A 24,490-nucleotide genomic window follows, 5' to 3' on the forward strand; every position below is an offset into this window, starting at 1 on the left:
CTTCATGTGGAAGGAGTGGGGAGTCACTCAGGCAACATTGCTTACCCCACTGTGTTTATTCATTAGTTTCTATGATGTCATTTTACATTAAATACACAAATATTATGGAGCTGCAATACCTCAACTGAACACAAGAGGGCAGCCAAGATCAGAAGCTCTGCTTGTGGTGCTTTTACGTCTCAGTCCGACCCAGACAGCCTGGAGCCTGCTGCTGAACTGACTCACAGTCAGTACTGCTGCCTGTCACAGTGAGGGGAGCTGTAGGAGAAGTGAGGAAGTCAGAGGCGACAACAGGCCTAAAATGTTTGTAACCGGCTTCTAAATATATAAGCAGCAGTTTCAGTGACACTAGAGATGGAAAAAGTTGAAAATACTGATCTGATCAGCGTTTAAATCAGACCTAAGTCTGGGCTAAAGCAGCGGTAAAATGAGAAGTATAAATTTAGAGTTGACTGCAATAATATGACTAACAAAGCAGTTGGTATTTGTATTTAATTGTTGTTCCTACCACAGTACTGTGCAAAAGTCTCGAGTCACCCCTCATTTCTTTATATTTTGCTTCCAAGGAGCCAGACTTTCTTATAAAGTGGTCTCGAGCAATAGTTCTCCAGGCTTTCAAAGGTTTTCTTTACACATTGGCTGTTTTTTTTTGTTTTGTTTTTTTTCCCCCCCACTCGTTTTCAATCCAGTCCTCATGCCTGACCGTTTTCAGAGAAATGTTTGTTTAAGCTACATAAAACTGACCCAAGTCCACATAAAATATGGATGAAGGAATATTCAGTGTACAGACAACTTTGCAAAGAAGTTTAAATTGTATCTTTAGACATTTTGTTACCAGCAGCTGGTTACAAAGACTTATTTGCTCCAATTTCTTGAATGGAGTCGCAGTTTTGCTGCCATAAAACAGTATTTTTGAGCCATTAACTAAGAACTTATGTATCTCAGCACGGTGTGCACATTTGCCCCTAAAAAACTTAAGGAAACTGGACAAGTGGAGGACAAAAGAAGTATTGGTAGGCCTGAACTATCTACAGCAGCTGAACAGTAGCTGAAAGTCACGTCCTTAAGAAATGGGGAAGTGAAGGGAATCTTATTCTGATCCACTATGTAATACTGGCATCAGATCAGCAAAAGCTTCATTTGTCAGCATGAGAATGATCCCAAACACATGGCCAATACAGTAATAGCATAATTGGACAGAAAACGACCATATCAGTCATGGATTGGCCTTCCCAGAGCTCGGATCTCTACATTACTGAAGCAGTGTGGGATCAACAACAGAACAAAAGGGAGCCGACATCCGAAAGTGCTTCAAGAAGCCTGGAAAACTGTTCCTGAAGACTACTTAAAGAAATCACAAGAAAGCCTGAACTCTTTTATCCAAGCTGTGTTGAAGAATAAAGGATGTCATACCAAATATTGATTTTTGAGCTTGTTAGAAATGTACTAACTCTAAAACTGATCTGTAGACCTATATTACTTCAAATAAACAATCTTAAAGAACACTGTGTGTTATCAGAAAGCATGTGTGGTTAAACTGCACTCACACAGAAGCGCCACATTCAGGAGAAACGACACACCGACAGCAGCTAACAAACAGCTGCCAAAAAATCTTTATTCAGTTATAACCAGACGCCTGCAGAAACGTGTAGTCACGCAGATCGCTCTGGAGAAGGTCTAAACTCTACACCGAGTCAAACAACAACAGCACCAGAACGCACTTTGTCAGTAAACACAATTTTACAACAAGAACGATGGCGTTTTCTACACACACAGAGATCAGATAAGAAAAAACAAAATGGTACAGGAGATTTAACAGTCAGTGTGCACCGATTCTTCTCAACCGGAGAAAAATCATATATATATATCGATAGAAGTCGTTTGATAATATCGTGGAAAAGAATGCCATAATAATAATAACATCACTGGTGCAATAGAGTACACATTTTGTGATAGATCTTTACTGCAAGTGCTTTGTGTCGTGTGCTGTGTTCACAAAGGATCCCGTGTAGACTCAGTGTGTGACACTGACAGCTGTTGTTGTCGTGCGAGTTATGAAGAAGCAGGCCGGTTTAAATGTGCAGAAAGAGAACATTCAGTCGAAACATGGCTTAGTGTGTGTAAGGTCCAGCAGGCAGAAGAAAAAAAACAAACCTCCGGGAATCCCAAATAACAATTTGGGCCGTTTTGGATTTCTCTTCTTAAGAGTTGAACGAGAAGATCAATACGCTGCTATGAAGGGAGACATTAGTGACACGTACCACAGGGGACCCTATAGTATGTGTCATTATGTGGGCTCCCAGGGTCCCGTTTCCCACTTGTGTGTAGCACAAAATGGGAAATATGCCGTGGGGTTTTGTGGGAGCTAGTCAAAGCAATGTGTGTTCCCCAGCACTGGTTAAAGTTTTTCAACTGAAAGAAAAAAAAAAACTATTTTAAAACCTCTGAGTTAAATAGTTTAGAGCAGGGATGTCAAACTCATTTTCCATCGTGGGCCGCACACAGCGCAACATCTTTCTGTCAATGTGAAGAAGTTTAACCAAACATTTACAGAGCAAATCAGTTTTTCCACACGATAAAGTTTTTCTACTGTAGTAAGTGAAATGAAATCTGTCAGCGCGACTCTTTGGGCTCAAACTGAAAGAAATTATAACTAAATAATAAAGTGGGCAGCTCATCGCTCACACTATGATAGTATGGGGAAGGAAGAAGCTGTAAAACGTATGAAAACACTGTTAAAAGTCCAAAATTTATGCCATCTTTCCTCCTTTTCAAAGCCACCCAGATTGGAGTCTTTGCCGGCCAATTCTAGCCCCCATGCCTTATGTTTGACACCCCTGGTTTAGAGGATGTGGGTAGGTCAGTCTTGCAGACACCAAAGCCAGCTCGTCTGCAAGCCAACTTGTTGCGGCACGTTGTTCTATAATTTTATAATAAACAAGCAGCTGGTATCGATCTTCTCTTCAAACTTCATGATAATGTGAATAAGCATATTCCTACCCTGCAAAGAGAGAGAGAGAGAGGGGGGGGGGGTCATTTCTGACTTCCCAGACACCAGTCAAGCATCAAACCGTAGTGCATGTTCCTATCATCACTTCCTTCTTTGCACTCTGACACATGTGATCGGCCCCACGGACATCTGAGACCTTCTGTTGTGGCGCAAACATGCAGAACCGAGTCCACCTTCATGAAAACCAGAGCCTGCGGTTGCACAAATCTCTTTGTCTCGGGTAAAACTGACCCATGTCTGTCTCCTTCTTCTTCTCCTCCGTCACCCTCCCCCCGGCGCCCTCACAGTAAAAGGCAAGCTACCGATTCCACGGACAGCAGCGATTCTTATCATCTAAGGTCACAGATGGGGAGCCCTGCGTGCGTGCCCCGTTTCTCATCGTCCTCATCAATTATTCAAAGACTCGGACGCACGCGTACGCACAAACAGCAGCAGCTCCCCCCGCCCCCTCCCTCACGCGCTCAGCCGATAACACCTAACATCGTCTGCGCTCTTGACTCAGAGAGGCCTCCGCGTCCTGTAAACGCGGAGTTACAGCTCGTACTGGTTGCCTGATGGAAGGTGATGCTCCGCAGATGCCAGTGTGTGTGGTAATGAATCACGCAGGCGGGCGTTGGGCTGGTGTGAGGAGCAGAAGTGTGTGTGTAGGGCGGTGAAAATTCATGAGGTAAGACAGCTTGAACACTGAAATGTGCATTTATGGTTGCAGGAATGGCTTGACCAGGCTTTGTAGGGAGTAGAGGTGTACAAACACACACACAGACACACACAGAATAAGCTTTTGTGCTCACTTTCGCAACACAAACACACAACAGGAGGAGGTATAAATGCTACATTGAGCAGATGGGACATACCTCGGGCGGTCATTGGAAACACACTCCATCATCTCTCTCTCTCACACACACACAGATGCCGATAACTCCTTAGCGGATCTGTGTTTTTGGACCAGCGGCCCGGTGAGACATGAGCAAGCTCTTCGCATCGTCACATGATGAGATCTGAAGCCACGGGGACATACGCTGAGCAGCAGGACCACATATTGCCCCCATGATCTCACTCAGTGGGCTTTCACACCTCTTTCACTCATATTGTGTTTGCTTGCTTGCGTGTGTGTGGAGATGAGAGAGGTCTGTGTTGTGTTACATCACTGTTTAATGCGTGCAGTGACAGAGGCCCAAAAAACAGGCGACAAATGTGTTGTCGCTGGTGTACGGTTGCATATTATCCTAACAGATCCTGCTTGATACATGATGCCGACTGATATAAATGATGCGGTTGCTTGAGCGATGGATGAAAACCAGAGAGCATCGCCAGTTTGGAAACAGTTCGTACCTCCCCAAACTGGTCTGAGCTAAATCCCTACATCGGCTGCATAGCGCCCATCCCCGTCTTTAGACTCCCCCCCTCGCTGCGAGACGCCAGCTTCGTGAGAACATAATGCTGCTACTCCTGATGGCACAGGCGGAAGGAGGCCTGCGAGAACGATACTGGAGCTCATCGTGAAGTTTTAAGTGGCTTCCTAGGACTTATTTTCAGCACATATAGAAGGAAGAAGAGACTTTGGGAGACTAGTGTTTCTCTCAGAGCTGACGGTGTTTGAGATATCAGAGGGGGTGTTACAGGCTCATAATGCTGACTGGAGGAGATACCAGAGGAAATCCTTTTGTCTGGTTTAAGGTGGTACTTGCAAAGATCAACTGATTTCCATCTGAAAACTGTATCTTAATCAGTCAGCTTGCATCCAAATGCCAAAGGAATAGATCATCAAGAAAGTCTTTATTTGTTTTCTTGATGAGAGTCGAGAAAACCTCTGAAGCTTGTGGAGAAGTTAGCCTGTCAGCTTAACTTAAACTCCAGACTGGGAAAAACAGAAGGAGCTCGGTGCACTCTGCCACAGCAGCGCCTCTGACGGCTCAGTCACACTAGAGCAAACACAGGACATGGTAACCTCCTTGTGAGTAGGTTAAAAAAAAAAAAAAAAAGCCTTTGATCGCCGGGTTATTGCACTGAACTTTTTCCAAATTCGTCACCTGATTGCAAGAAGGTGAGGCAACCAATATCACTTTTGATCGCAAGGTGAAACAATTAGTCTGACTCCAACCACTCGTGGGCAGATTGGAAGGTTTGCACATAACTGTCATGTAAAGTCTTGATTATACTCCACTGCAGACAAGGAAAAACTGGAGACCCGAGGATTGAGCAGTCAATCTGACATCTGCTTGAAGTCCGTCACTTTGGCAGGGTGCATAGATGGTGCTTTGTCATGTAAACTCTGATCGGTCACAAAACTCAAGCAGGCACTCAGATGTCTGTACTAACAGCTGATGATTAAATTTACCTCACAGGGACTCGAGTGGATCCAAGCGAAGTCCCTGCTTAATTCAGAAACGCAGACAGATTTCTAGCACGCTGCACCCAACCTGAGCCAGTCTGCATCCATGACGCGTCTCTTTGCATTCGGAGTCTCGACTGAACTGGTTCCCATTGGCTATATTCCTACTTACAGGTTACTGAGCGCCTTTGTCATTTTGCAGTTAAATCATTGTTCTGTCTTCATGTTTCAGATCTGTGAGGTTCGGACTGGACTTACAGAATTGTGATATTTGCTGCTTCATCAGTGAATCGCTGCATTAACACAGATTGGATGTAACTTAGCGAACTTGGCCCTGTTCAATCTCAGATTGTTTCAGTTTTATCGCAATCTTCATGCACCAAAGTCACATTGAAGACATGGTCCTCGTCATTGATGCAAGCTTTTCGAAGTCAATGAGATCGCAGGTTCTTTGCACACGGCTGCAATAATTTTGGTCACCCTGCGCTCTCCACCCACTGTTTTCTCTAGTGTGACTGTTCTGTTTTGCAGTGACTGAATTTATCTATAAATGGCATCCACCTGTTTAATGGTGCGGTGGAGCATTTCTTCACCCAGACTTGTTGCTTTCTGCGGTGCTGGTGGGAGAGCTTGTAGCATCATAATTGCTTTTCTTTTCAGTTTGGTTACAGTCAGGCAACAAAACTGATTGTGGTTTGGGTTGAAATACAAAACTTAGAACTAAGAAACAGTCTGGGCCACAACCCTGCTGACACTGGCAAATTATTGCTTTTTATGCTTTGGTTTTTGTGCAGCTCAAACAAACAAATGGGTCATTTAATTTAAGATTAAAATGCACTGGAGGTGGACTTTGATGCACACCAACTCAGCCTCCTCCGTTTCTCCCAGTCTCTGTGTCACAGACAGAAGCCGAGAGCCAAAAAGTGGACAATAGTGTGCCGCTCCTGGAGTTCTGGCATGTGCCAGCTGCTGCTGGGACTGCTCCATAGTACACGTACTGGACTTGCAAACATTTCAACCACAAGGACACAAAGTGTCTGCAGTGTTGAGCGCCGCGCCATTGGACACTTCCGGATATCGGCGTTGCTGACATTACCTTCATATACTTTCACTTCCTAGCTTCAACAGAGCAAAGATTTCTCAAAACGCCTTCGCTGCTTAAAGTTTGCTCGACGCCTGGCAGCTGAATCAAAAGCAGAACCGACCCCGTTCAGAAAATGACACCCTAAGCACCTCGGCGTAGAAGAAACATCTCCCAGCCGCGGTCGCCGGTGGTAACAGATGAGGAACTGTTTGAGATTTTACAGCCCAGCTGTGGCACCTAATGCACTGAACAGACTCTGGAGCAAGAAAATGTGTTGCATCTAGTTTACAGTCTGGAAACACATATCAAACATTTACATTTAGAGGCTTCAAAAGGATAGAAAAACGCAACAGACCGTGGCGACCACGTCAGGGTGGAGAGCGGCCGCTGCCAAACAAAGTCCCCTTTGCAAAGTTACTTAAACATCTTAAAATCGGGGAAATGTTGTTTTAAATAATCACCGTGTTTTAGCGAACTCGCGGTTAGACCTCTCAAATCATTTTGTACCGTGTGTGGTGTAAACAGTTGATTCAAAGTTTGACAAGTACCACATGATTCAAGCCTCCTGTGACTGATGTCCACACATGGGAAACATCGGCCTTTGCGAAGCCTTGAGTGTCTTTTCAATCCAGCTTCCCGAGGGTGGTGCATGCAGGAGGAGGGACGACAAAGAATTCGTCCTCACGCCGGCATCCAACCAGCTGAGGAATCGGGTACTTTTAAAGAGATTTGCAAACAAAATCGGGGGATTTTATTTTTAAGCAAAACTGTGACGTTTTAGCTAAAAGAAAACTGAGATTGCACCGGCTGCTCTCGAGTCCCCGTCCTGGACGCCACAGCACAAGTAGAGCACATTTATATAAAGTCATGTTTTCCCATAATTTCCTTATTTGCATGCACATGCAGTATTAAAAATACAGTTAGACCAGAGCAGTGTATATATATATATTTATATATAGAGATATATATATATATATATATATAGAATGTTTGAAAAAGGAGTGTAAAAATCCAGTGCGACAGTCATTGAGTTCTTGAGGTCTACATGATTGTAATCAAAATAAAACAGCCAGTGAGGTGATCCAGTTTGGAGAGAGGGCCGAGCTCTCTGTTGCATATTCGAGTTCAAACTGAGGAAGCTGCGGCACAAATACCCTGAAAACAAAGACTGAGCGCCGTCTCGACTGTTTAGCGAATTAATATTCCGAATGATTAAAAATCCAATGATAGAATTCCGGCTGACGGAAAGTGAATTTCTTCTCTCTGCCTGATCGCCTCACCTTCACGCCGAACCCGAGCGATGCCCGTTGAGGTTTTCCCGTGGAAGCCGCTTAGCAGCTCAGCGCTAAAAATGGATCATCTCACCGACTGTTTCACATGCCGTTTGCTGAAAACGAGGCTTCCTTGATTTCCCAAACATATCGAGATTGCACCACGACAGCGATTCTTCTTCATGTCAACATATATTTATCTACAAGCCCTTACACAAAGGGGAGAGAGGGTTCATGTTTGGGAAAGCAAAGAGAAGGAAAAAAAACTAAACAAAAAACACATTGGAAACACAGTATCATCATCATTATCATCATCAGGTTTGGATCAAAAAAATAAGTTTACAGCAAAGAGTAGAAAAGTCACTCGCAGATATCTTGCAACATCTTTCTTTCTGGGACTGAGACGGGGCTAAAGAGGCCTCTGAACACGACTCGCAGGAGAACTCAGACTAGCCAGCACCAGAAACATTCCTCCAGAGTTTCTCAGAGCACAACGCTGCGACGGCTTGAGGTCCGATCTAGAAACTCCACACTCATCAAGGCACATTCAAGACTCCTCCAAAAGGTAACCACCAGAAATGAGAGGTGGTGGTCGAGAGGGGGGAGCAGCTCCTGGAAACACACACTCAGGATTTCTGAGCGTTTCCCAAAGCCATTTCACCCATCCTTCCACCCTCCTCCTCCTTATTCACATTCCTGAATGAATGAAGGACGGACTCGAGAAGAGGGCCCCTACCCTTTTAAATCGACAACAAGAACAACAACGCTGCCCCCTGCTGCTGCAGTGGCAGCTAAAAAGAGGCAAAGACACACACCCAAAAAAATCCTGCCACTTAGCACAGCAGCCATAAAAACCAGGCCAGAGAGTTGGAAGGCTCTGACACTGCAAACACACTTGTTCCCCAGTCTCAGCAGAGCGCCACCTGCTGTTAGCCTTGCAGAACACTGGGGGGTCTGTGATGCGAACTGCAGGGCGCAGGGGCAGATAACAGCACCGTGGGCTCACGCGCATTATCGCCCACTAGACGTGGGTGGGTGGCACGTCTGCAGACAGAGCTGAGGTGGGGGCCGGGGAGGGGAGGCCACCTGACCAAAGGCACAGCCTGTCACTTTAAATAAAAAAAAAGTAGGAATTTTGATCGTATTATAGTTAGAGATATCACATCAATATACTGATACACACCGATACTGTAGCTTAGATATACTGTACTGTAGCATATATTGACCTCATAGGTGGATGATACAGGGTATATTAAGTGTCAGCCTCTTGTCACAAAAACAAGCGTCGTCACGTATGAAATATTGATCTGGCTAAGGATCAGCTTACACAAACGAGGGGTCCTCATAAAACTGTCAACACGTGAACTGCTGTTAAAGCTGTCACCGTTCAGGAGCGGTGACAGCCCAAAGTGCAACACACACACGCACACACACAGAGGGTCCCTCATAGCTCATAAGAGTTGATGTTTATATCGTCCGTAAGTAGAATAATGCTGTCTTGTTTTACTCGGCTCATAAATCACAGCTCAGCCCTTTAATAGGCAGCAGCGAAGTAAACACGACAGAGAACAAAAGCCAGACCAGCCGCTGCCGCTCCATGTGACAAGAAAACAAAAAACAAAACAAAAAAAGTCCTCATAAGTATTCATATGGCTCTCTCTCGAGCAACAAGCCCGCCTATCGTGGGCCTTTGATGCCACCGTTTTAATTCAGCTGTGTGTACACGTGTTCATAATGACAGCCCATTTCTGAACTCGTGTTTACGCCTCCACCCCCCAAAATCCCATCAGGTTTCAGGGCTGAGAGATCAGATTAATATGAATGAACAAGTTAGATGATCTGATTGGTGCGATGCTGCCATATGGTGTGTTGCACATCATTAACCTGTCAATTTGGGGGTAAAATGATGAACATCATGATCTTTTTTTCCCCTGCTATTTTCATCTGAATGGGAGTAAATTATAAATTATTCTGCATCTCTGTAAATATCTCCATTTGATAGTTAAATAACAAGATGCTGCAGGCATATATCTGCACGTTTTTTCAAATTTCATCATGCTCGGTGTGCGGTAAGAAAACCTGCCTGTTTACTCACTCCATCCAGAGCCTTTGAAGGTCTTCATCAGCACTGATAAAAGGCAAATTTAAAAGGGGACCTATTTATTATGCTACTTTCCTATAATGAGCCACACTTGTATTCTCTGGTTCTGCTAGAGTAGCTTTGCATGACTCACAGTTTGAAATAATCCTTGTTTATATTACGGGCTACAGTACAAGCCTGATGAGTTCAGCCCCCTTCATTTTTAGCCAGCTTTCCACCGATTGGCTGCCCCTCACAAGCAGCATATTTTAACAGCTGGTGGGTGGGGCTTCTGTCTTCTGAAGCCTGAGCTTCTGGTTGGCTGGGATCACATTTGTTAGTCTGATTATTTTAATATAACTGCAAAAGTATATGTGACAAAAATAAGAAAAGAACACAACAGGTCCACTTTATTCACTTAATTCCCATTTTAAGTTACTTTACAACCCATAAGTTTGTAACTTAGTTCCCATTAGTCCTAATTTTACCAGCTGTGGTGATTATTAATGAACCAATTATTAGACTGTTATGAAACGAGCCCTCCTGCACGGTGAATATTTGATTCTTTTGAGTAAGTTTTGAAGTTCAGACTCGAGCAGACCGAGACTGCACAGCTGAAATAAAATGAGAAAAATCAAATTCAGTTCAAAGATCTGCAGTTCAATGAAAACTGAACCTGCTGATGAAGACTGAAAGCTCAAGGACCAGTGAGTACATGAACTGTGATTCGAGCATATTTTATCAGCTGTTATTCTGAAGCCCTTTGTTGTTACAGAAAATAACTTCCAAGCTTGAACATAAGAGCTCAGATTCAATGTGAAATAGAAAATAAGCCGATTTAATATTCTGCTGGTGTTTTCCATCTATTCACAGGGCTGAGCAGCAGATACGAGGAAACGGTCATCAATAGAAGTCACCAAAATAAAAGCATTAAAAAAAACAACTGTGTATTTTTGTTTGTTTGTTTTTCGGGTGGGGTTTTTTTTATTTTATTTTCATGTTCTACAGCAAAACAATGTTTACAAAATGGAGTTAATGGAGAAACAGCACTGCGTTGAGTGTTTAGCACCTCTGTTTCTCCTCCCGCCGAGGGCACCAGGACGTACAGCATGCAAAGACAAACCCTGGCAGAGTGTCTCTGAAAGCACCGTCACGCCGAGGCCATGTTTGGGCCATCGAGATGTTCTCAGATCGGGCCACGGTCCACAAAACAAATCCCATCGAGCTTCCCCACGATCCAAGAGGGGATGGACGGGTTTCGGAAATATGGCAGCAAATATATCTTTGAGGTAATTTTTTTTTGGATCACCTCTAAGCGAGGGAGTGAGATGAGCTTATTTTGGCCAAATCTTATTGTCAGCCATGAGATCGGCTCGACAACCCAGAGAGAGAAAAAACTAGCTGCCTGGAAATGCTGCCACTGTAATTATCCAGTGCTCTGAATGATCTGAACTACTGAAGGGACTTGTTTCTGGACAGGACCCTGACTGAATCCGATTGGCTGCCGAATATATATAAATATATTTTAAACATCAGTGGAGGAAAATGATCCAGACGCTGAGACGGAGAAGCCCCATTCAGCCTCAACTAAAACATCCTTAAACCCCAGTGCGGGCAAATCAGGAGTGGACGAGACAGAGAAACGCCACGGGCCATTAGACGCTTCAGGGGAGTGCAGGGGCATCGAGCTTCAGCAGCACCCCCCCCACACGCGCTTCGCCTGGGGCTCCTTCAGAGTTCACACACAAGAGCCAGCGAGCGTACACACGGGCGCAAACACACTGAGGTGTCAATCAAGCTAATTGCAGGCGGGCCTGCGTGACACGGGCGGGGAAAGATGGGGGTGGCGGAGTGGCAGAATTGGAAATATGATAAAGGTTTTAATCAACTGCAGTTTTTGACCCAGCGCCGGCAGTGGAGAGCGTTAACGTGAAGGAGCTCCAGGCGGGAACGTGAGGGTCACGCTCACTCAAAAGAGCCTAACGAGCTTAGTTTATGAAGACGATGACGCCACATAAGAGTCTCCCTCAGCAGAACATGAAAACAAAAATCATAAACACTTCATATATATATATATGGATGTGTATATTCATATGTATGAAAATTAAAAAAACAAAAAAAACAAATTAGTTTCATTTTTTTAGTTTTGAACGCAACTGTTTCTTTCCAGATAATAGATTTGACTTAAACAGTAACATGTTCACATGATACCAAAACCTCACTGTAATGACACAGAAGGAGCACAATGGCCTTTCAAAGAGTGACTTGAAGGCTGCGCCTACAGCGGGGACAACAAAAGCACGGCTCGTTCATAAGGTGGCATTTGTGATGACCGAGGTCGGCGGTCATTAAAACGAAAAAGGAGCGTAAAAGGAAAACAAATATATACAGAATACAGGAACAAACTATAAGCAGCTGATCAAACGTAAGAGAGCGCCACAACTTTCAGGCGCTTAAACTGGACGAGCGTGTGTGAGTTTATCAGCTGGTGTTGGTTTTTAGTAACTCTGATGAAGCCTCTTTGTGCGCGAGTGTGTGTGAGAGAGTGTGTTTGACAGAAACCCTCCCAAAAAAGGTCGAGGCTTTCAGGACGATCTTAGAAAGCAGATCGAAAGAGTTGGTCCGCGTTCGTAAACGCTCGGGCCTCGTGATTCTGTTTCCTGGCTTTGAGGCAGAAGAAAGGAGGCTGGAATTCAAACTAGATAACCGCATTTCAACCTCCTCTCACCTCAGCAGCCAATCACACGGACTCTTGTGAGCCAAAGCTTTGCGTGCCGAGTGAATTAAGTCAAACGCCAAAGGAGTGACTTAATTAAGTGCCGCTTTGCTCTCCCAAAAATGAAAACAAAAGCTTGCTGCAGAGAATTTAAGGGGGAGCAGCCGCAGGCGGGCGGACAAATATTATTACTCTTTCTGTAACGTCCAGTCAGGAGACGACGCGGAAACACGTCCAGCTTTTTAAAAGGGACCACAAAGGAACTCTGTTACACAAAAAGTATCTCACTTTGGGTTTTCAGCCCTCCCTTCTTTTGGATATCAGGTCATCGGGAGGCGCCTTTGTGGCGAATGTAAACACAAACTTAATTTGTTGGAGTAAAAGTTGGTGGAGGAGGGCGATTGTGTTGAACGTTTAATGGCGTCGCATGCTGCTGACTTCCAGTGCTATGAGGAGGGTCTTTAACACACATTGTAGTAGCAGGTAGGTAAACAATCTTAGTTTCACCCAAAAAAAAGAAAAAGAAATAAATGACACCGACTACACTAAACATGGCACCTTAACCAAAAAAACCAAACAAAACGTGAAGGACAGGATAAAGTTTTTGGTTGCAAAGTTGTCATGAAAGATAGAAGCTGTTGAGATAGTGCTGCATACAGTTTAAGCTGCTGGTTTTTTTTGCTCTCTTCAGAATCACATCCCTGATAAAGCAAAGAAACAACGGATAGAAGTCGACGTGATCTGCTTTTGATTGTGTGAGAAGAAACCGTGTTTGTGTGTAGATCACTCGTATGGTCCATCAGCTTTCCCTGACTGTAAGTTGGATCTTCTGCTTTATTGTGTTTTTTTTTTTTTTTTTTTTTTTTTGCATTGGTCATTCATCTCGTGTGTGTGTACATGTGTGTGTGTGTCTTCCTCCTCCTTTCCGACCGTCCACCACCCCTTCCCGGCTATGCCACACATGCATTCCCTCGGGGCTGTCCGGGAGGCGTGAGGGACCGGGATGTTGGTGATAAAAGATCACCTCAAAGTCCAGAATTGGATACAAAGGGACGAACGAGTCGAAGGAAGAACAAAAACTGCAAGCTTTACCTCCGCGTGCTTTTCATAGCTTTCTTCAAACGGACTTCAGAGAGTTCCCTTCTTCTTTTGGATAAAAAAAGTGTTTTTTCCTCTAATCTTTTGAGAAAACACACACACTTAAAAAAAAAAATCTTTTGGAATTTTTCTCGACCCCCTTCTTTGACAAGACTTTCATTTAAAAACCAGAGCTGTACAAAACATAGAAAGATGCAACACTGAACCCAACATTAAAAAAAGAAAACAAAAAAAACTGCAGAAATCTTTTTTTTTTCTTTACACTGTTTAGCTGCACCAAGGTTTTCCCAAAAACTGGGAAAGAAGGGAATGGCGAGCCCACGCTGGGAATCCCGGACGGCGATGTGAAAGGTGACTCTGCCGTCCTGCGGTTGCTTCCACAGCTGGAATGGTTCAGTGGAGCTGACGAGGTTGGGTGGGGTGTGGGCGGAGCCGGAGAACGAGGGCGGGGCCATAGCTTGACGGACAGTTGCGATGTTGATCTGAAGAAAACCGAATGCATGCAGGATGACGCTCCCCCCCACTTTCCCCCTTGTTTTCCTCAGCTGGAAAACTGCAGTGCCTGTTTGTCTGGCGAGCTGCGGGGGACGATCAGTCAGTGAATCTCTGGCAGGCCTTCTTCCAGCGGCACGCGGTGCACCACATGTCGCGGTTCTCCATCCCGTACACCTTACGGCACTTCTTCCCCTCGCCACGCACCTTCCGACTGGAGGAGAGATGAAGACCAACAACACACGAAGCTGTTATATATTAACGACATAACAAACAACAGCACAACGCTTATAACTCTTATTCGTCTTGCCCAGATGCCCACTGCAACAAACTGATTAGCTCCTCTCCCTTTAAGGCCAGCCTCCCTGGAAAAAAGCTTTTCTCACTGGTTGCCCCTCAAAGCCACAGGAGGGTGGAGCTACTTAGGGACATCATCTATGATGTCATAACCAAGCAAAAAGAGCAATCCCGAGTTTTCAGCTCACAGAGATTACTGGTATTTACACTGACCTCACTATTAGAAACTTCGTCCGCTATAAAAGCATAAATTTGAAAACCACAACCAGAAAACCAGGAAGACTACAACATGTTAGAGGTTAACATGAACACATATCTATCTGACATGTTCCACATGTTTGCAGATGAAGTTGCTGTCTCAGCTTGTGTGTATCTTCTTCCTGACAACAGCGCATAGTTCCTCTGTGGGGTTCAGGTCAATGGCCAATCAGGTACAGCAATAACACGGTCAGCAAAATATTTGGCAGTTTTGGTACTGTGGGGAGGTCCCAAGTCCTCCCCACAGTACTCCAATCCTCCACTACAGCTCTCTGCAAACAGCCAGCCTTTACAGCAGTGACCTTCTGCGGCTCACTCTCCCTGTGTGGGCTGTAGATGATCGTCATCTGGAGGGCCGTAAAGCATGTGGTATTCCCCATGATTGTGGCTGTGTTTGCTGCACTAGACTGACAGGCACACACTATTTAAACCGTGTTTTATTAAATAACATGCTTTCCTCAAACTCGAATGTAAATGAAATATTCTAATAATGTGAGTCATATGTTTTTTTCTAAAATGACTGTAGGAGGTTGCCATAATTATCAAAGTTAAAAACAACTGGCTTCTGTTGCCCTTAAGATAGGCTCACCAGTTCATTATGGTTTCTATGTAATGGTAGTTTCTCTTCCTACATGGAAAACAGATTAAATTTCGGAGTCACACTTTCTTAAATAACTGATGGATCATATTCAACTTATTTAAACCGTGTTCACATTTTAATTTTTTAATGAGGTTTTTTTTTAGCTGTAGGCCAAATTATATTGGAAGAAATGTCCTTTGGTTTCTATGTAATGAGTTTGGAACAGATTAAATTTTCACTAATATCTGATGGATCATCCTTTTTACAGAGGTCCCAATATATTGGAAGAATTGTGCATAATCTGTCTCTCCCAACTGGTTCTTTTTAATTACGCCACTGACTGCAGAGATATATAAACACAAACCAGAGCCTTATTCCATTTTTCAAGTTGCACCAAACAAGCTGAAAGAGAAAGATTTAATTGGACCTTTAACTGAAGCTATAACCAGCCATAAGGTGAGACTCTGTGAGAGTCCAGTACCTGAGGGCAGCGGTGGCTCTGGGAGGGGACGAAAGCACTGCAATGGTCTGGGAACGTTGGTCACCAAATCCTTGGCTCTTACTGGGAGACACCTGGAGAACGAGAGCAGATCATGAATAAGAGAAAGACGAGCTGCGTGAAAGCAAAGGCTCAGCCAGGCTTTCTCACCGTGGTCCCGGTGAAAGTGACGGGTGGCGACTGCCAAGAGATGCTGAAACTGGAGCTGTTGGTGGGAGTGAAGCTGGTGGACGCCGAGCCGGCCGAGTTGTTGCTGCTGCTGGACGGGATGGACACTGGAGCCGTGGCCTGAAGGCAGAGGCCAAAGGTCAAAATATCACTATTTTTAACTTTTATTTAAATGCATCATATTGGAATACTTTTATTTCTTTTAGTGTTTGTTAATTGATGCAGAGCTTCTTTGTATGGGTATGTCAGACAGTGGTTAGTGAAATCCTGTTACGAAGCCTCAAGCAGAACATTTTTTTCTGCTTTGAAACTCGATTTAATGATCAAGCGCCCTAAAGCATACCTTGCTTTAATCTCTTTTTTGCTTCCAATTAAAGCCATAATTTATAAAATTATCATTTTGTGCTCAAGACCATAAACTAATCAGAAAAGTGTTAATGATGTCACAACCAACAGAGCTGAGGGTCTTTTCCCCATAGACTTAGTATCAACTGGAACCAGGGGAGTCTCCCCCTGCTGGCCATTAGAAAAAAAGGCAGGTGAATGACTTCACTTTTTTTACCCAGAAACTACACCTGTCTTTTACATACAGGCTATGTGTATACTGCAGGCTAATGATTGGCTGGAGGTAGGACCTCTTCATCTTTTCTGACACCAAGTTTACTATTACATTTTTCTGTTAAAAAAAACTCTTGATTTTATTATTTTCTAGGTGAGGTAGATTTTAATGGTCGGATAAATATAGTTTATTCAAAGAAGGTTTTTTTCAAGGCAGATTTTTGGCCTTCATCAGAAACATAACTACTCATGTTAGACCTAAAGCGTGCAGCTCTGCATTAATATTAGATGCACAGATATTAATGGAAAGCTAATGGCGGTTATTCTTCAAACAATAATCTAAAAACCGAGGCTAAAATAGATAAATTGTGTCATTTTTCAACCTTTAATTAATTATTCAAACCTGCTGCTTGTGTGTTGATAGACCGCAACTGTTAGCACAGCTGCTATAGGGAGGGAGGGAGCACAAGTCGCTGCGAGATCTTTAGTGTGTTTACGAACACTGTGACACATCGTCAGCGTAACAAGGACCTCGATAGTAATGTGTGAGAAACTGCGGGACGTATACAGAGCACATCAGTCTTCATCACCTGGTAGGCATGGTCCGTGTGGATGAGGTAGAGAGCGCTGGGTGCAGAGCGGCTGAGCGGCGTGGTGCCGCCGGCGTGGGGCTCCTTGGTGTCAGAGGGCTGCGTCGGTTTATGGGAGTCTGGCAGCTGGCTGACAGAGGGGAGAGGAGACGGGGGAGGAGGCGGGGGAGACAGGACAGAGGGCGAAGCTGGGGACAGGCTGCTCAGCCCGTCGGCCACCGAGTCCGTGTTCAGCTTAATCTCCGTGTAGTAGAAGTCCTCCTCGCCATCGCTGCAGTCTGAGTCACAGTTACGACTGGGAGACGAGCGCAGGGGCAAGACAGACAGAAATACAACATGAATGTAAATCTCCACCTAAAGGTCAAGTTTGCCATCTATCCAGTATCACTGGGACATATTACTCTGCTGATAACCCGTAAGTCATTAACCAGAGGCAGGATATGAGCCGCAGAGCTGTTTTAGAAGCTTTGAGTGGACTTTATCTCAGGTGTGTATGCAGAGTGTCTGTGTCTTACCCCAGGTGGATGGTGCGGATGTGTCTCTGAATGCCAGCGGCAGTACTCAGCACCTTGCCGCAGTTCTTCCACAGGCACTTGAACATCACCTTCATGGAGTTCTGCAGGAGACACACAGCACATCAGTGTTTCGCTGGCGCTCTGATGCCAACTTCAAAGAGTCACACGCAACAACTGCAGGGTACATAACAAGAAATCATAAACATGAAAGCTTCTTTTCTCTAAAGGATGTTTTTTAATATCTGCCATTATCACAGAAAAAGTTTATCCGCACTACAAACGTGTTCAGATAAAGGTTACAAAAAATATCATTTTATAGATTATAAAAAAACCCTTTTTCACTAACGAGCAGGTGTACCTAATAAAGTGGTGAATGTACAGTATAAACTCATTGATAACATCACAGTTCATTTAAGGCTGCACAGAAATGAAAATTCGTTCAGGTAGCAAAGTAGGTACAAAAAAATATCCACTGGTTATTATATATACTATTATTTCCATTTAAAAAGTGTAAAATTTAAATTGCAACTTGCACTTTCTTTTGCACATCACAATTTACAAATGCATAATATGCCATTTTATGTTAAACGAACAAACACGTACATAGAAATGACCAATTCTGATGTAGGGGTTGTTTTTAGAGTAAAATAACCAGAATTTACAAAATTAAAGCGATATATGGAGATAAATGAAATTTCTCAGATTAAACATGCTGCTGCACTGCCTCGCTAACACCCTGCTGGTATTCATTGTTCAACGTCATACCTGTCCTAGATTAAAATGCGGATATGCCATGTTTACGTTGGGAATTTAAAGGATTTAAAGGACTTTAAAAACGCAAGCGCCTTCATTTTCATCACAGAGTGATCAGTTTATGATACCATATTTGAAGTCTTAGCGTTACAATATAAAGTGTCATGAGATATGCTGTGATTTGAAATTACATAGAATAAAACCAGGGAGGAAAACAAAATAGACATACAGCTTTAATGCAGCATCTATCTCTGGTGTTACCGTGGACATAATGGCGGTGATGCTCCAGTATCTCTGATCTGCCTAATGTAATTAAACCACCGGCGTCCTAGAGAGACCGTGTATTGTTTTCATGGAGTAAAAGAGCCCCGTGAACTTCCTCCCTGCCCTCCTGCACTCTCGCTCCGAGCTATTATAAACGGTCTTATAGCCACGTCTGTCAAACTATTGTTGCGCAGGCTGATTTAATTTTGACAACATGTTTTATTTCTAATTTTCTCTGTCTTTCAGAAACACACTCTCACACATACACACAACAATCCCCCGATTGCATTGTTTTGTCTTTGCGTAACAAAAGCCGATTTTGTGTGTTGGCGAGCGTGTGCGCCCCTTTAAAGCAACATTTCACAGTTAATTAAATGGGGAGCCTCAAACGGTGCGGCGCTGCCAGGAGAAAAACAAGAGCACGCGAGTAGCATGTAGATAAGTTCACCAGGAAGCCTGGCATCTGCACGTATAGATTGTGTGAGTGCGACTTGTTAAGCCAACATTATCCAAGCTTTCGGAGACGCTGTTCATGCCTCCGTCTGCGCTCTATTCCTTTTTCATGTAATTCCTGTTAGTCACTCTTTCATTTTTCATCCACAACCTTCATCTCTCTTCCCGTTTCTCCCTCTCTCTCTCCTCCCTCCACGCCCTTCTTTGTGATGTTCCCAATTAACCGAGTACACTGCGCCAACGTGGAGCTCACTAAAGAGTCTATCGATTTTTTTTTCCCTTTTCTTTTCTTTTTTTTTTTTTAGAGGGCCGGCAGACTCTTTTCTGTTTGCCGTTGAGGGTATTAAAATCATTACTGTTTTTGAGGGGAGCTACACGTGAAGGCTGAGGAAGTAATTATTAAGGACAAATGTCTGGGGAGGACACACTCAAGCAGCGAGAACGGAAGAGAGAGGGGAGAAAACAGAGGCGAGAGCAGGGGAGAGGAAAGAATGAAAGGAGGGGTAGATGGATGATACCGTCGGCAAACTGGCACACAGGAGCGCCGATAAGCAGAGAGCCCCGAGATGAAGGCAGAGAGAGAGAGAGCGACGCAATATACGTCGGACAAAATAACGAGTGACAGCGTGGTGTAGATGTGATGAGCTGTCAGTGGCGCGTGGTGATGAGACGAGGTGAAATGATTAGTGTGAAAGAAAGTGTGTGTGTGGCGAGGACGCGTGACACGAAACTCAAGACCGGAGCAAAAAAGGCTTTGTGTCCTTTCCTGTCCAATTTCACTCTCCGCCTATCAGTCAGAAACTAAATTACATCCGTAACCTCACAGGTTAATATTGCAGAAGAGAAATCAACCAGCTCATGTACATGTGGCGGGATCTCAAAGACAAGTTCACGACCTTTATTCTTACCTCCAGATATGCGTGCTATCAGGATGAGTGCGACTGTTTCCTTTAAAAAAAGCTTTTAATGCACCACACGGTAACAAAAGTGAAGCCACAAGTGGCACAAAACCACCTGGGAAACACACCATCATATCTCCTTCCCTTAACCCCGTAACAGTGCTGATGTTGAACACTTAATAACTGCTACCATGTTAATATGGTTGTATCAGAAATACAACCATATCACAAAGTTCTTCAACAGTATTTTGAGTCTAAAAACACACAGTAACAAAAATTAAAGCCGAGTTTGATTCAAATCTTTATCGGCTTCGTCTCTTTTCTACTAAATTTACAGCGCCATCGAGATGATATTAGCATAAATTCAATTGACTCGAAAAATCGTGTTGGGAAAACATTGTGACAGCGTGAAGTGGTTTTCATCATTTTAAAGGGGCAATTGATGCTTGTCCTTGTTTTCTGTGTATATGATTTTACCCGTACAGCAGTGATGCTCGCATTAAAGATTTCAAATAACGAGGTCAACGCATGTACAAGTAATCCCTCACAGGGAGTCGGCTCAGGCTGCAGTCTGCTATAAACACTCTGTTTCATGTGTTTTTTGTCCTACTCTTGGCTCTGTCATTGAGTAAGGATATAGCTAATATGATCACCTCAGTGGCATCACCCTCCTCCACGCTCTCTTTAAAAGAAATGTGCCTTAAAAAGACCATCGGTGTCAGACAGGGGAAGTGCATCAAGATCACAGGGTGAGAGGCAGGGTACGCCCTGGACAGGTCGCCAGTCTGCCGCAGGGCTAACACAGAGAGACAGACAACCATTCACACTCACATTCACATGGATAATCTAGAATCACCAATTAACCTAACCCCACTAAACTCATGTCTTTGGACTGAAGCCGGAGTATCGAGGGAGAACGCACACAGGATTATTGCCCAGCTAACGGTATTCACCTTGCGCTTGCGAGGGATGGGCTCATCGAAAAGCAGGCTGCTCCCGTCCTGCTCATCCAGAATGGGGTCTTCAGGTCCTGCGGGGCCAGGCCCCACCCCTCCCAGGCTGGGTACACGGAAGGGCTTGAAGCTGTCTGCAGAGAGCGGTGGGGATGGTGTGGATGGGTTGGACTGATCGCTCGGAGCAGACCAGCTCCAGTAGCCCCCCGAGGAGCTGTTGCTCGATGGGGTGAAGGGTCCGGCCGAGCCGTTGTCTTTCCATGATCCACTCAGACCCTCTAAGAGACACAGAGGAACAGGAGATTGAGAGTTTATCTAACAAAAGCACAAACTTCTTCAGTTATATCTGTAAATGCTACAAACACAACAAAGGATGAGATCAAGACATCCAATTAGGTTCAGACAGCTATATTTGCACTTCACAAAAAAAGAGCCTCCCAGAAGCAGTCTTCACTATGACACAAGAAAATAAAGGTTACTCTCCTGTTGTGTGATCCCACCGAGACACTTCCAAGGTCTCCTTTTTTTAAGATCAAAGAAGAGTTTCTTTTGAATATCAGCCACAAAAGGCATTTCACTTAGTGAAGCAGGGGAAAACTTTGCAGAGTGTTCATGTGTGTGTGTGAGAGAGAGACAGAGACCCAGTTTGGTTTAGTGAAGCTGCTTCCTGGCAGGGTGCCTCTCTCTTCTCTCTTCACTTGTTTGTTCGGCAGAACATTTAACATAAAAGAGGAAGTGGCTCACTAGCAGCACAGGTTCTGAGTGGTCAGAACAACAAGACTATTGGTTCATTTGAGAGATATCAGTAGTGCTGTGTTCCGTGCACGCTGTGTGATCTCAAACTACATGACTACATTTAGATAAAAAGTGTACAGTTAGCATTTAAAGTCCAGTTTGTTCATCTGCGCATGACGTACGGCAGTGACACCACGTGCACGGTGGTTGGCTGCGCATCTGCTCAGCTGAAAGGACAGCAGGAGGGTTGCAAAGACCGTCTAAATGGTTTCACGAGATTGCAGTTATGGGGCATTTTGGACTTCCGCCACTATGCCGAGTGGCAGAGATCCAGACTCATTGTGCTTTTCTTTGGATTTCCACAGCTCATTGATGAGATGATCCTACAGCACAGCAGGTGGCAGTAATTTATCAACCTTAAGCTTCCACATGCATTCACAAGATAACAGCTGTGAGGGAATGAAACTCAGCGTACAGGAAAACACACAAATTATTGGCACGGGCTCAGCGACTTGTTTTAGTTCGCTTTTCATAAAACTTCTGCTATGTTATTAGAAAAATAGCCAAGTGACACATAAAAAGGAAATATTTACTTACGGCTGTTTATTTAGCACTAATGATGCTTACCACTGACTCTCACAGGTGGGCTCCTCACCAGCGGGCTGGTAGAGAGGCTCGTCAGTACCATAGCGGCCGTCACTTTGTCCATATCCACTTCCTCCTCCGACCGCCTGTGGAAACAGAAACAAAAGAAAACTTTACTGAGCATCTTCTGCTTCCAATCAGTTAAAGAGAAAGACCTTATAACTCTCTTCTTCACATAAAAGTCCAGACAATTACACTTTTTTCTTTTTAAAACGGGTAACAATAAACACACTACAGACACATTACCATTTACAGGAAGCTCGAGAGCTCAACATGTGTTTGTCTTCTTCGCGTTCCTTGGCCTGGTGTTTTTAGATGGAAAGCAGACCTTGAGGTTTCCATGCTGCTGCGATGACTGCAGCAAAAACTGCTAATTACATTCAAGTTGGGGTTTTTTGTTTGACTGATGCAATCACCCAGACACCATTAAGAAAAATAAACAGTTAACAGAAGACCCGCACAGATACAAAAATAAGTATAAATCTGAAACGATACGGTGTTAGAGCCCATATCATAAACACGACACTGGTGTGCAGTTTTACACACACTGCAGAGACTTTCACTTCGTCTAATTGGCTTGCGGAAACTGTAGACTTGCAAGATGGGCGTCTTAATCTTCAGGCATGTATTCCTAAGAGAGAGGCAATCCCTGTGATCAAAGAGATGTCAATAGCTTTATTTCTCACCGTATACCTGTAGTACATGCTCGCTATTACTGTGACAACTGCATGTGTGTGTTTTATCCCTGAGCAAGCGAGTCTTTGATCAAAATCAATTTTTATAACAATGATGAACTCTTCTGCTGGCTTAGAAGAACATGACATGCACCTAGTCTTTAATAGCCGCTTAGATCAAATACTGCGTTATACTCTGTTTTAATTGGTACACATATGCCACAGCTGTAGAAATAAACACTGTCGAACTTTTAAATTACTGTTGGAGGCTACACAAACGCAAGCCAAGGAGAAAATGCAGGCAGATGTAACGCTGCTCCACACTGCTTAAAGAGAGGAAAAGAAGGAGAGAGACCGTATAGCCCAATTTCCACAGGTAAAGCAAGAAGGAAATTTCCTGTGCATGCAATTTAAGTATAGTGCAGTTTCAGTGGTCTAGAAATGTCCTTTTGAGTCAGCTTAAAACAAAATAAAATACAAATAAAAAGTAGGAAACTGAAACTGCACAGGATGTTGCAGGCTGCAGACATTACACACTTTACCTGTGTTGTTAAAAAAACAACAACAATAACAACAACACCCAGCATCATTACTGATGCATGCAAAAAAAAAGAGAAAGAAATAAGAGGAAGTCACATAAAAAATTCAATATTGAACGTCTCTGCAGTGTTGCAGTTTTCCGCTTTGTGCATGATCCCACTGTTAAAAAAATAAAACAACAGGGCAGGATGGAAAAATGAGAGACTGGGGACATGTAATAACATTCACCGCCTCTTCTAATGGACAGAACAAAGCACCGCTGTCACACCCACCGCTGAATACCACAGTCAAAGGCTAGGTGTCATTCTCAGTGTTTATTTTTGGAAGGGTTTTGAGGCACACACGCTCGGTTTCAAGTTGACTCAGTTTAAGAAGCCAATAAACACAGCTGACGTGGAAACTTAAGGTTACTAAATGCATCCGTTTTCTGTGTAGATACAGAGAGGAAACAAAATGTGAGTCTAGCTTTATCTGCCAAAAGTTTTCCAGAGTGGAACCGGCCTGCAGAGAAGAACAAGGTGCGGTTTTGCTGCTTTGGCTGCAGGAAAAGGAGAAAGAAATTTTAAAGTCAGTGTAATTGACACCTCTCCTAAAATGTTTATACATGGAGAAAGACGACTGTTTATTCACTTAAAGAAGAGTGCAGCTGTTTAATGACTGCACTCTGATGAGCCACTGACGGGTCACGTCCATGCAGCAGTGAAAACACTCAAACATATATAGATGATCTCTACTGGGAATGCTTACTGGAAGGTAGTAAGTAAATCTGTGGTCTCAGGTGAAACGGTAACTAAATGTTAATTAAAAGCGGGTTTCATTGCCCAGAAGAGCGTTCTCGCTGACTCAAGAGTGGGCTTCTGGGAAGCAACAAGAGAGGAAGTGTGATCAGTCATTGATCAGCAATGTGTCTACCACACTGGCCTAGAGACCAGTCAGGGTAGGGAAACGTGTATATCCTGACAGGTTGGTGAGTGTTTGCTGGAGGCTCCTCCCCATTACCAGGTGAAAGTGGTCACAGTGAGGGTG

At 44.0% G+C, this 24,490-nt stretch overlaps 1 protein-coding gene across 1 annotated transcript in view; it reads right to left on the reverse strand.

Moving 5' to 3' along the window:
- Positions 1-1,590: 1,590 nt before the first annotated feature.
- Positions 1,591-24,490, reverse strand: part of znf704 (zinc finger protein 704) — a 63,902-nt gene continuing 41,002 nt past the window's right edge. Inside the window, exons 3-9 of the mRNA XM_031742308.2 lie at positions 22,233-22,336; positions 20,871-21,148; positions 17,549-17,649; positions 17,034-17,328; positions 15,868-16,005; positions 15,700-15,791; positions 1,591-14,297 (exon numbers count right to left, since the gene is read on the reverse strand). Of these exons, the coding sequence (XP_031598168.1) occupies positions 14,183-14,297; positions 15,700-15,791; positions 15,868-16,005; positions 17,034-17,328; positions 17,549-17,649; positions 20,871-21,148; positions 22,233-22,336 (1,123 nt within the window). The 3' untranslated portion in view covers positions 1,591-14,182. The remainder of the gene's footprint in view (positions 14,298-15,699; positions 15,792-15,867; positions 16,006-17,033; positions 17,329-17,548; positions 17,650-20,870; positions 21,149-22,232; positions 22,337-24,490) is intronic.

This window comes from Oreochromis aureus, linkage group 22, assembly GCF_013358895.1.
Source record: "Oreochromis aureus strain Israel breed Guangdong linkage group 22, ZZ_aureus, whole genome shotgun sequence".
Classification (NCBI taxonomy): Eukaryota; Metazoa; Chordata; class Actinopteri; order Cichliformes; family Cichlidae; genus Oreochromis; species Oreochromis aureus.